Source organism: Artibeus jamaicensis, unplaced genomic scaffold (assembly GCF_021234435.1).
Source record: "Artibeus jamaicensis isolate MK-2021 breed Jamaican fruit bat unplaced genomic scaffold, CSHL_Jam_final scaffold_3307, whole genome shotgun sequence".
Lineage (NCBI taxonomy): Eukaryota > Metazoa > Chordata > Mammalia > Chiroptera > Phyllostomidae > Artibeus > Artibeus jamaicensis.
In genome coordinates, this window is record NW_026522040.1 from 233905 (window position 1) to 246955 (window position 13051).

At 39.0% G+C, this 13051-nt stretch overlaps 1 protein-coding gene across 1 annotated transcript in view; it reads left to right on the plus strand.

Annotated features, from left to right (window-relative positions):
* Window positions 1-13051, plus strand: part of DGKI (diacylglycerol kinase iota) — a 309526-nt gene that overhangs the window by 154814 nt on the left and 141661 nt on the right. Inside the window, exons 16-19 of the mRNA XM_053657112.1 lie at window positions 902-957; window positions 1864-1926; window positions 5757-5830; window positions 7323-7434. Of these exons, the coding sequence (XP_053513087.1) occupies window positions 902-957; window positions 1864-1926; window positions 5757-5830; window positions 7323-7434 (305 nt within the window). The remainder of the gene's footprint in view (window positions 1-901; window positions 958-1863; window positions 1927-5756; window positions 5831-7322; window positions 7435-13051) is intronic.

Consider the following 13051-nt stretch of genomic DNA (forward strand, 5'->3'; position numbering starts at 1 on the left):
AATCAAACCGGTGACCCCCTGCTTCACGGGCCCGTGCTCAATCCACTGAGCTACGCCAGCCAGGGCAAGACTTAACTCTTAAGAAAGGGATTAATAAGCACACTGAATAAAATAGCAGAAGGCAAAAACATGGGCAGTAGGTGCCTTTGGAATGTCTTGGAACTTTATTAGAAAGAATGTAAGGAAATAATATTTCATCTAAATATTTTATAAATCCCTTGAATTCATATGAAAATTCCCTGATGCAGATTCTTGTTTACTCTTTTTGTGGCCCTCAACATATATAACATTTAGGAGCAAGCTCAAAATTAAACCATTTTTCAGCCAGAGCTCTTGATATCAAATATGAAAGCAAATTTTCCATTGAATTTTACCTGAGTTTCCCATATTTAATTACATTTGGAAGCTGCAGACATGGTTTAGGGAAGCCATGACCTGCAGAGGTCAAAGTAGACAAGCACTGCTCCACCTTCTCCCCCTTCCCCTGTTTCTCCCCCCTTCCCCCTACCACCCCCACCCTGCATCCCTGCTGACCCTCTATTCTGAATAGAGTCCAGGGTGTTTCACCCTTGACTATGCATGGGAATCACATGGAGAGCTTGCTAAACCACAGATTCCTAGACCCCTCTCCCCAAACATTCTGATTCCATGCATCTGGGGTCGATCCTGATTGGTTGCATTTTTAACATTCTCCCAGTTGCGGCTGATGCTGCCATTTGTGGCTACATGTTGTAGCCCTGGACCCTGATGACCAGTGCCTGTAGCTAAGGGGCAGTTGAAAATGAAGCTGCTGGGTTTGTTGGATCTGCATGGGGCAGGGAGGGGAGGAAGGAGTGATGCTGGTCCAAGTTGCTATCTTTACTGAGGTCTCCATAACAGAACTACCCTTTCCTTTCCACAGAAGCAAATCCAGAGAAATTCAACAGTCGTTTTCGAAATAAAATGTTCTATGCAGGGGTAAGTATATATTTTACTTTATAATTATTACTTATATTTAATGCTAATTCACGTTTGGCACTATAGAAGCTAATTATACTAAAAATAATTTCATGTGCATCTCAGATGTTTACATGTACATTTATGTATGATTAGTGTGTAATGTCTTGGTTTGAGAAGAAAAGTAAGGATGTATGTCTTGAGTTAGTTGGCAGAGAGAGCTGGTGTCCCTCATCTTTGAACTTCAGAACCCTGAGGCTCCCTATTGTACCAAGGGGCAATATCCAACAAGTGATGGGGAAAACAAATATCAAAGCCAGCCTGGGGAACAAGGAAATTGGAAAGACTGAAAAGTGCGTGGGAAGTCTTGGGTAAGGATGCAGTTTTCAAAGGGGTGTACATGCACCAATGCTTGGATGAGAAACTGGCCAAGCGTGGGAAGTCTTTCCTGGAAGCGTATATGAGACTAAAGGAGGCCACGTCTTTTTTTCTCCTGCTGAAGCACATCCCAGAGGGCAAATGGCCAGAAAGAAAAACGCCTCCAAAATATTGATATAAAAATAAGTGTGGTTTAAATTTATACCACTGGATGGAGGGAATGGAAATAAAGCAGGGGGGAGCAAGACATTCTCAGCACCTAACATAGCAGTAGGGAGGTCAGGAAAGGTAGTCAAAATGTATTTTCAAGCCAACCCTTGGAATTATCCACTTTTTTACTCTCCTACTGTGATCTTACATTTTCTTATTATAGGTTATAGTTTGAAAACAAAAAGATTTCAACTTGACAGCCACTGTACTACTTTAGTTTGGATTCAGCACATTATGTTTTTGTATAATTTAGCATCATTAGAAACTACATAATACAAAGCAAGGATTTGGCATGACCATGTAATCAAGATTTTCTTTCTTTATTTCCTTGTGGTTTAGGCAGCTTTTTCTGATTTCCTACAGAGAAGCTCTAGAGACCTATCCAAACATGTTAAAGTTGTTGTAAGTATTGAATGTGTTGGCTCATTTCATTTGATAATCAATATGTGTGCCCCCAAATTGAACCCCAAATACCAGTTTGCAGACTTAGATTAATCAGTGGACTGTGTAGAACTTCAGAGCCCACTCAGTGTCATGCATTCAACCAGCATTTGTTCGTGAGCATTTAACTCTGTGACAGACACTGCCTTAATTGCTGGGGAAGAAGGTAAACCAGATGACCCATCTCACTCCTGAACAACCTTGCAGCTCAGCCTAGAGAACAATATAAAAAATGCTGTAATGTTACTATGTATATAATATGGTAATGGCACAAAGGGAAAGTGAGATCGACCACTGTGGGGTCAAAAGAAACCTTCAATGAAAAAATCATGCTGAGCTGGGTCTTGAAGCAGAAAGAGTTGCTTACCAAATAAATGTCTTTATTCCATGATTGTCGGGGGCATTTCCTTTTTAGAGAAGTGCTTTGATTTTATTATTTTTGGATGACTCACTGTCTAAGCTTGTCATGGGTCTTCATTACTGAATGGATTTTAAATTAATTAATTAATTTTTTTGGCGTTGTTTCTTCCTGGGTTGCTATCTCAGGTTTTGGACACACACTGCTTGGAGGCAAGGGGGAGGGGAAGTTATCTTCTCTCTAGGAGATATATTTTAAAATAGCATAGTTGTTAAGAAAGAGAAAATGTTTCCCTATAGTGACCAAGTTAAAAGAAGGCATGAACATGACTTTTTTACATCACTTGTATAAGTGAAGGAAAAGAAGAAAAATAATAGATGGGGAGGAAGGTATGGAAATGTAACAATGTATCCGAGCAATGTATTCTTCAATGAAGAATAGAACATGCCCTGGCTGGTGTGGCCCAATTGGTTGAAGCATCTCCCATACACCAAAAGGTTGTGGGTTCAATTCCTGGTCAGGGCACATATGGAAGGCAACAAATCCATGTTTCTCTCTCCCCCTTCTTCCACCCATAAAAAACAGTGAAAAAAAATGTCCTCAGGTGTGGATAACAAAAAGAGAATATGTGACGAGAGAAGACAGAATAAAAGATATCCATGAGAATACAGAAAAATAGATGAGCTAAGCTAATGGCTATTCAGAGAAATGCACAGGAGCATGAGAGGGTGCAGATTGGTAAATTTTGTAATCACCAATAAAACATACACGAGACACAAATCTCTGAAATCAGTGGAGGCCAGAGGCAGAGGCCATTAGCATTAGTGCTACCGCCCTCTGCACTGCTATAGATGCATCACTTCTCATCTCAATGGCAATGAAAACCAAGTGTCTCCAAGTAGTAGTAACTCTTGAAAATGAAAATATTGCCTTCTTAAAGCTAGGTACAAAAAAGACACATGGCCCATTGACCTCTGGGCATCTTTATTTTGATCAAATTATGGCTATTAAATTTAAATAGCAGCAACTTGACCCAAGTTTCCCTTGTTTCTTCAGCTGCTTACAAGCCAGCCAAAAATGAACTTTTCTGTTCTTTCCATGATTTCTCGCATGTAGAGGAAAAGCAGCAGCACCTGCCCAGAGAGCCACCAGGTGGTGGGCAGTGGCCCTATTGAATGACGGCCCCTGTTCAAGTCAGTGGCATTGAAATTAAACTCTGTACTTCTCAACCTACAGAGTCCTTCTCCACCTCTGGCAGTCCTCTTGATGATAAATATTTCATACATGAATGGCTGTGTAGCTTGGATTAAAAGACGCAGAGAAGCCAACATGGCAGCCAAATAACTAAAAAAGATTTAATATCAGTGAGCACATGTAATATTTCAGGTGGATTGTTTTATGTAATCATATCCTTTTTTTACAAGGAGAAAAGCCATCAGAAAGTAAGTCTGGACATCTGGAATTTAGTGGTAGGTCCACCTACATGAGGTAGATAACTTTGGGGGAATCACTGAACCTTCCAGAAAAGGTTACTGTCTTCATTTAAAACAGGCATAGTAAGGCACAGTTTTAAAGCAACAATTACTGACCATGATGCTGTGGCACGGCAGGACACAAGGGTATTTCTCCAATGACATCATTGTATGTTTTCTTGAGTATCAGATAGGAAGGCTGGAAAGTTAGCTAGAGCAATGAGACGTACATATCACAACAGAGCACATTCCTTTGCCAAGGCTGACCTCATTGTTTCTGAGGTCATAGACAATAATCTCTCACGGAGATGTAAAATGTGGGTATGGATAGTGCACCTGAAGAAAAGAAGACAATAACACAAACCTATGGACAGCGTTATTCACCCTACTTCTGTGTTTTCTTCTTATTGTATTGGCATCAGTCTGTGAACTTCTGCACCGCAACGTATTTTTCATGTAGGTCTTTTCCTTTTATGTGAAGTAAGGAAAAAGTTAAAAACTGCAACTCTAAAGAGCTGGAAAGTTTAGATGCAATAAAATGGAACAAAACTGTGTAAAACACAGTACATTGTAAAGCGTCCAATCCTCAATGAGGTTGATGACTTCCCAGAATCACTGATATGTTTTCCAGAAGAAAAAGTTGAAAATTTAACAAATTATTTCTTTTAAATACAATAATGTTAATTACAGGGTTTTTGTTTCTGGAAGGCAGAAATACTACTTTGCATGCTATTGATATATCACATTCTATCTTTTTTTAGTTTTAGCTGCTCACAACATGCAGTGTAGATGGTTAAGATGCCTCCATTTCTTCTTCACTGGCATAATCATCCATCAACTCATTTCCAGTCCTCAAATAAATTGGAGACTTCACGTTTGCTTAGAATCCAAGAATATTGTAAAAATATCCCAGTCATGTCTGCAGTATGATTCCTGTCTAAATAACATTTTAAAATACTTTATGTAGGGCTTTAAGATTCCCTGGAAACATGTTTTGTGAGTGCTCATGAACAGTCAGCTGTAGTAAGATCGGCAGGGAAAAGGAGATCCCCTTGAATGCCGGGAGAATCATTGTTCTTCAACTGAAACTCCTCCTAGAGAGATGTTTAAAAATTTGCACAGAGGTTGACATGTTTCACTGCTGTCTCTGCAGGAGAAGATAATGGGGGAAATTTTGTGATGAGGGTGTGAAAAGAACGAGTATAAAAGCAGGCTTTATGCCTTTGACACTGAGACGTCTATAGTCTTGACTATAGATTTTTTCTTTTGATTTTTGTTACTGTTGGTAAATGAGAAGGGGAAAGGAAAGCTTTTTCTTTGATTAGTCAGAGGATAATCTTGAGGAAAGCACTTGAGATGAGGGAAGCCACACAGAAAGGTTTGAGGCTGACCCGGGGTCAAGTTCAGAGTCCAGGAACGTAGGTGATCTCAGAAGACCAGTCAAAGTCTGTAAGAGGTTAACTTTATAAGAGTGAATTACCAATACAGATAATGCTAATTTATAATATATTTTGAAAAGCTTGCAGTATATATTCCTTCTAAACAGTTTTCAACATGTTTAACATTTGGAAAATAAGAAATTAATCTCAAAAACCAAACAAAGTAAATCATTATCTTCATGACTGTTGTTTGAATCAGAGAGCTGTGCTAGGGGTCACTATCCTAACTTGAGGCATTGTTCTTTTTAGTATTTTAAGCATTTCTAGATCTTTTGATGTTGGTCCTGCAAGCCTAAATATCTAGTAAGAAACTAAGGTGAAGAATGATGGTACTTCCTGGGTCTGGTAGAGCTATAACCAGAATAAATTTTCAATTGTGATAGTAATGGGCATTCACTTAAGGAGAGATGGAGCAAGGGGAAGAACTTGGTACATACTATTGTCAACCCATTATCTCCGGTCATTTTTTTAGGCTTTTGCTTACTTCAAAACCTTTGTTTTTTCCTGCTTTGATTGTTTCAGTGTGATGGAACGGATCTCACCCCAAAGATTCAGGAATTGAAGTTCCAGTGTATAGTATTTTTAAATATACCCAGGTAAGCTTTATTTGTCTTGTTTCTTTGGCTTGATGTAAGCTCTGTTTGACTTGAGGTTATCTGTTTTCATTATAGAAAATTTTCAGGTACAAACAAGGCACATCCTTTATATCAATGGCTTAGTAGAGATTTTCCAGGTCTGAGAATTGTGTTCTCCTGCTTGGTTTGTTTAATATTCTCTGTGGTAGGTGTTTTTTATTATTTGGATTTTTAAAAATATGATGTAGCATGCATGGTCTACACTTATCTGTCCTTAAGTACCCCATGCACCCCTCTGGACTAGAACATTTTAATTTAATTCTCAAATTACTGATCTCCCCCAACCCCCCCAAATGATAGACTTGAATAAAGTCCTGTCTGTTCTCAGTCTCCTGAAAGCTGTTAGGAAACCATGCAGCCTGCTTTTGGTATGAAATGCACTCAAAATCACTGCCAGATGATTACTTTGAAAAAAAAATAGGATCAAGTAGGGTAGGGTTTCCCAGCTAGGATGTCTGCTCCCTTGGTGTTATCATATACCTCAGGAGAAAGGGGTGTATTTAAGATTAACTCAGTCTCAGAGTAAGCACATTCTCTCAGGGGCATGAGATCAGAGTCCAGGCTCCCAAGCCAAGACTCTGGAAGGGATGGATCTGTGAGCCTCTGTTCTTTGCAAACCAGATCACTCAGACACAGACTCTGCAAATAAGTTCTGTTTAGACTGAATTTAATGAAAAATGAGAATTGCATGTAAATCTATGGCTAGAGAGACCCTATTAGAGCTTCATGATTACTTTCAGTGGTGCTCAGTGTAGTTACTTCCAGTTCTGCTTCCAGAAGTATTTTACTCTTAGTTGTTTAAGCAGAAGATCTCATGTCTCGGGAAACATGAACTTTCTTTAATTTTCTTCCTCCTTTCTTTATATATCTCTTCTTCGTCTTGCTCCTGTCTCTAACCCCCCTCTGGATTCCTTTTCCTTTACTTTTCCAATTTTCTTTAATTCTCTTCCCTTTCTAACATCGTCTCTTTTTAAATCCCTTCTTCACCCTTTCTTTCTTTTTCAGTTACCTTTTCCTTGTGCTGTGGGTGCTTCTTCTCTTAGTTACATAATATTCACTGCTTGCCTGCCCCAGTGCCCTCTCCTTTGAATACTGGCTGGCACGTCTCTCTCCTTCTCCAAGACTAAATCCTGAAGCTGACCATCGATAACATGTGACACATCACAGAAAGCAGTCGTGCATGAACCAGAGGGGGATGAGTTGATAAATAATGAATTAAGAGAAAGCTGGGCATCAGTGAATGCTTCTGCTGTGACATCATGGCTTGTTTTCACAGATTGACGTTTGGAGATGATGACGAGTCCATTTCCTTTTTCTTTGAAAGGTGTGCACCAGAAACAGAAAACTGTTCTCATGTGAAATAAACCTTTGAACAAACTATAAGCTTAATGTCTAGTGATAATCATGAGAGGAGTTGAATAAATTTAATTCTACTCTTGATCTTACACTGCAGATATTGCGCTGGCACGATGCCCTGGGGGAATCCTGGGGATCACCATGATTTCGAACCTCAGCGGCACGACGATGGTTATATTGAAGTCATTGGATTCACCATGGCCTCTTTGGTGAGCGACGCAGCTCTTTTAGTAAAATAACATGTATTTTAGCCACAGCTAAGAGTTTTTCCACTTCACACAACTTTGGTATAATTTCTCTCCTGCCTTATCAATTTATAAACTTAATGCAATGTAGAGTTGCTTGCGGAAAACAAGAACAAAAATTAATGCTTTATGTCACCAAGAAAATTGATGCGTATTTATTTGAACTTCAAAAAGAAATATTCTTTGTTAATTTTCCTGATGAATTTTCTACCAGAATTAACATGCAAGGTGTTCATGTTAATTCAAAAGCATATGCCACAGACATATCCTGGCGTGGTGCCCAGTATGATATTTTCAGGTGAATAGGAAAGTGGTCATTTGCATTTATCTTCAGACTTGTCTATTTAATCATTGAATGGCTGCCTCCATCATCACACAGTTCGTGAATAGAGAGCGACATCATTTTTATAACATTAATGAATATTCACTTTTCACGGTATTGAGATCACCTCATATATTCATTTTGTTTGCTTGCATAAAAAGTAAATGTATGTAGTGTAAGTGTAATTTCAAGCAGGTTTTAGCAGGTAGTTCAACTTATTGAATGATGAGGGAAACAATTATCATTATGCTTATTATAGCAAAAAACTAAAGAAAAAATTCTGCTTCATTATATGTTGTATAAGTCAGGCCACACCATGCTGGGCCCTCTGAGGCTGTGTCAGTTTATAAAGCAAATTAAAATAAAACTTCTGCTGACAACTGTTGGTTAGCACTTGGTTTGTGCTCCACCTCATGCCTGAAAGCAAAAAAGGTTGTATTTCTTGTTCTAAACAACTGAGAACAGCCCTCCTTTTCACTCATCTCATGGATTCCAATCACCTCAAAATGCCGCCATTGAAGAGAATTATCTCTTGTGACTATGGCAACAGTGTCCTTCACTGGAGACAGTGATGTCGCTTGTTAGATCTGCCATCATTAGAATGAAACGGTCGTTAAGTGTGAGTGATCAGCCTGGGATTGATCTAATTTTAAGGATTGTAGCTCATGCACCACTCTTTCTTTCCAAAGATCTTTATATTAATTCTAGGAGAAGATTCAGCCAAGAGCAAATAGGAATAAGTTCAAGAAGTTCATGTGCAAGGACACATCCTTGGAGGTCACCAAAAATGGCCCAAACCTGGCCATGTGTGTTTTACTTGGCTGCAGTGAACATGGACTAAGTGTATACCATGTCCAAAGCTTCCTAGCCCCGACTGTGTGGTAGAAATCTGCCAGGGAATAAATAACTAAGAGAAGGTGATTGCTTACCCAGGTCTGGGAGGGCAGGGAGAATCCTGGACGATTCCCCAGTGCTCTCAGGGTCAGAGCCTAAATCTTTACTTGGCCATGCAAGACTGAGTTTCTCTGACTCTCTGGCCTTTCCTGTTGCCCTCTTTGCTTTCTTCCTCAGATAGCCTGTGAAGTCAAATATAGCTTTGAACATCCCCTGCTGCTTTTGCACCACAGGGCCATTGCACATGCTCACTCTCTCTCTCTTAAATGTCTTTTATTCTCCATCTTCTGTAACTTTTCAGTCCATATTTGTGTCTAGCTGTTTTTATAGTCATTTTGGGTTTGGCTTGTTTTTTTGCTGGCAATTGTTTAATCAGCATTTGCATGGGAAATAGAAGGCAGACTAAAACAGGGTAATGAGAGGAGAGATTAATCGAGGGACTCAACAAATTGTGTACCAGGTGTATGAGAAGCAATGATGGATGGCATAGTATTTCTGAGCCAAAGGTGCAAAGGCAAATTAGCAGTCACCTGTACCAGAAAGAGAACTATTTGGCAAGGACCCCCTGGTTGGAGTAGCGGTTACTAAGTGGAAGCAGCCAGCAATGCCACCTTGGCAGGGAGGGAGCTGGGGACAGAAATACAGTGACCTTACTCTCCTTGTCTTCTGGCCCTTCTGCTTGGAGTTCCCTCTGGGTAAGTCTAAGCAGGAGCTAGGGGACAAGGGAACCACTGATAGAGTGTAAATGGGTCCACCTCACAGGGACAGAAACAGGGCCCAGAATGGTAGAGTGCCGACTTGGAGAGGCACATGGTAGCCATCCATCACTCCAAGGTCTCCTTCTCCAGTACACAGCAGAGAGCCCAATTCCTGAGGTTGGCAATGAGTAACATGACAGAATGAATGAATGTTGCCAAGAGAAGAAGCATGGGACTTGGCATTCCAGAAAAATGGAAATTTACATACATTTGGAAGTATGAGAGATCATGGTCCTCTGTGGGCGCTAACTGTAATCAGTTTCATACAGTGTAAGTGTATGGACAGGGAGAGACGATGGTGAAGAGGCCATCCAGGGCCAGGTCATGCAGTGCTTGGAGAGTTTATCTAGGGGTTCTGACTTTATTTCAGTGTCACTGGGGATTGAGTAAAGTGTAATTTTTAAATATTTGTTATGGGAGAAGTTTAATGTGAACAAAGATGAAATAATACATTGAACCCTTGTGTGTCATCACTTAGCATCTGTAGTTACCAACTCATGACAGTCTTATATCTGTCCCCGTCTATTATACTATATCTGTCCTCCTCCCTTATATTATTCTGAAGAAAATGTCAGACATTATATCATTTTATCTGTAAAGATTTTAAGTGTGTTTTAAAAACATATGGCTTGCTTTTATGAACATAATCACATCAGCTTCTCTAAAAAATTAAAACAGTAGCATCTAAATACCACTAAATAGCCACTTAGTACTCAAATTTCCAGTTGTCTTGCAAATGCTTCATGCTTTCTTAGGCTCTGTTTGAATCAGTATCCAAATAGAATTCATTGGTTGTGATTGGTTGATATGACTCTTAAGTCCCCACCTGTCTTTTTTCTCCCCATTTATTTGGGAAAGAAACCAGACTATCTTGTAAAGTTTCCCAGAGTCTGAATTGTGCAGATAACATCCTCAAGGTATCAATTAACATGTTCTCTCTTCCTGCTTCCGAGTTAATAGTTGGATCTAGATGAATCAGACATTTTTCTCCTCCAAATCTAGCTTATAGGTAGTGTTTTCTTCTTCCAAAATAAGATAGGTAATGTCGGGTTGTCTCTCTTTTTTAAAAAATAGTTTTTGATGATCAGTGTCTGGATTCAGGATTCATTGGGGGTTGAAACACAGTGATATTTTAATTTTATCCTTTCCCACATATTGACTGGGATATTTCTACAAAGGGCATATTTTCTTCACTTATTCTTTTCTTACTTTTTTGTACAGTTTGTGTCAGAGAAGCAAAATTAGTGATCTTTTTCCTTATTGATGCACTTTCAATATAGTAAATTAGTTCACTAGCATCCTCTGATAGTTACCATGGTTTTGGAATGGCCTTGAATTTGGGGCACTCTCCCATCAAGAGTTTAGGTCTATGTACCCTCCTCATGAATTTGGTGGAAGTGATCCTATATAACTTGATATAACTCATTAAAGGTCATGCAGCAAATGCAAAATATGAGCAGCATTGATGGTGTCTAATTAATCAGAATTTTGGAAATTCAAGGTAATACTAGTTATTTAAAATGTCCCATTGCTTTATTCATTTAATATCAGTCATTAAGTATTTATTAAACATTTGTTGAACCCACAAATGCTTTATTGAATCTATAAATGACACTCTTTTAGGTAAAACAGTTATGAAATGAACCAAAATGAAAGTCCACAGTTCTTAGGGTGCCCGTGGTTTGGTGTTGAGGGGATAGACAAAGAAGTAAACAAGCAACCACAGTCTGATGTAATAAATTTCAAGAAAAAGGCATGTGTGAGGGTGTGTTTCTAAAATGGGGGCATCAGCAGAGATTTCACAGAGGAGGCAGGGGTCTCCGGGTGAGAGTGCCTCCTCTTCCTAGGAGGCCTCATGGGCTAGAATGGCCCATAGTGGTTCAGAGTGACTGTCACATGGTGAATGAAGGCATGGAAATGGTGACAGGGTAGAAATAGTAGTTTTTTATTAAATTTATGGGGATGACTTTAGTTAATAAAATTATGTTTCAAGTATATAATTCTATGATACATCATCTGTATATTGAATTGTGTGTTCATCACCCAAAGTCAAGTCTCCTTCCACCACCATACACTTGACCCCTTCTACACTTTAATACCCCCAACCCTCTTCCCCTCTGATGTCTTGTGTCTATGAGTTTTGGTTTGTCCTGTTTGTTCATTTGTTGCTTTCAGTTTTATATCCCACAAGTGAGTGAACTTATCTGGTTCTTGACTTTTTTTGTCTGACTTACTTCCCCTAGGCTGATACTCTCAGAATCCAACCATATTGTCACAAAAGGCAGTGTTTCATCTTTTCTATGGCTGGGTAATATTCCATTGTATATATTGTATCACATCTTCTTTACCTACTCACCTATCAAAGGTCACTTTGGGGCCACCATGAATAATGCTCTGGTGATCATGGGGACGCATATGTCTTTGCAAATAAATGTCTTCCAATTTTGGGGGTAGATACCCAGAAGAGGGTTTGCTGGGTATGGAAATAGTATTCTTCATCTTTGAGGAACTTCCATACTGTTTTACATGGTGACTGTACCAGTCTACATTCCCACCAGCAGTGAATGAGGGTTCTTTTTTCTCCACAACCTCCCCAACATGCGTTATTACCTGTCTTGCTGATAATAAGTGTGAGGTCTCTCATTGCAGTTTTGATTTGCATTCCCTAATAGCTAGTAAAGCTGAGTATCTTTTTCTGTATCTGTCAATCATTTGTATGTCTTCTCGGGAGAAGTATCTGTTCAGGTCCTCTGCCCATGTTGTTTTGCTTTATAAACCTTAAATAGGTGGGTCGAAGGAGCTGGCGTGAGACAGGATCCGCTTGGTGGCTTAGAAGGGTAGTTACCTACAAGTCAGCATTTTATTGTGAAGGATGGGAAAGGAATATAAATAAATCAAGGTGCCTAGCATAGACCATTAGGTAAACAGTGAATATATTAAATAAAGTAGAAAATATAAAAGAAAGATAATTTCGCTGAAAAATGAACTCTGTTTTATGGAAGTTAAATTTAAAATCCCTGTGAGACATCTAAGGAGACAGAGAAAAATGACAATTTGAAATACATGTTTCAAGCTCAGGAGACTCCTCCTGGTTGGGGGAGGGTGTTTGGAGGGGTGTCTATCAAATCCCCCGCTCTCCCATCCTATTATTAGTAAGAAAGGGAGAAAAATAATAATAGGCGAGAGTTGGTAAAGAGAAAATGAAACCGTTAAATTATGTCAATTGTTTTTTCTCTTTACCTGATATGAATTATGGAATACATGCAAACTAGCTAGAATCCAATGTGTGGTTGAATCACAGTTACTGGCGACTCTGCATTGCTTCCAAGTTAATGAAAGTTTCTCAGAAAAAGCTGAGTTAAATGTAATGATTTATATGGTAGGGACTGGAACATCTTGTGCTCTCTAAATAATATGGGCCTCTAGTTCTATATTTGTATACAAGATTTATTTACCTTAGGACTCCTAGAGTACTGCACTATTCTTTTTTTTATTCAAGATGAGATAATTTCATTTTGTCTTTTAATTCCACATTTCTTGAAACTATCATATTGATTATGTTTCTGAAAAAGTAAATTATTTGAAAACTCATACATCTGTATAAGAT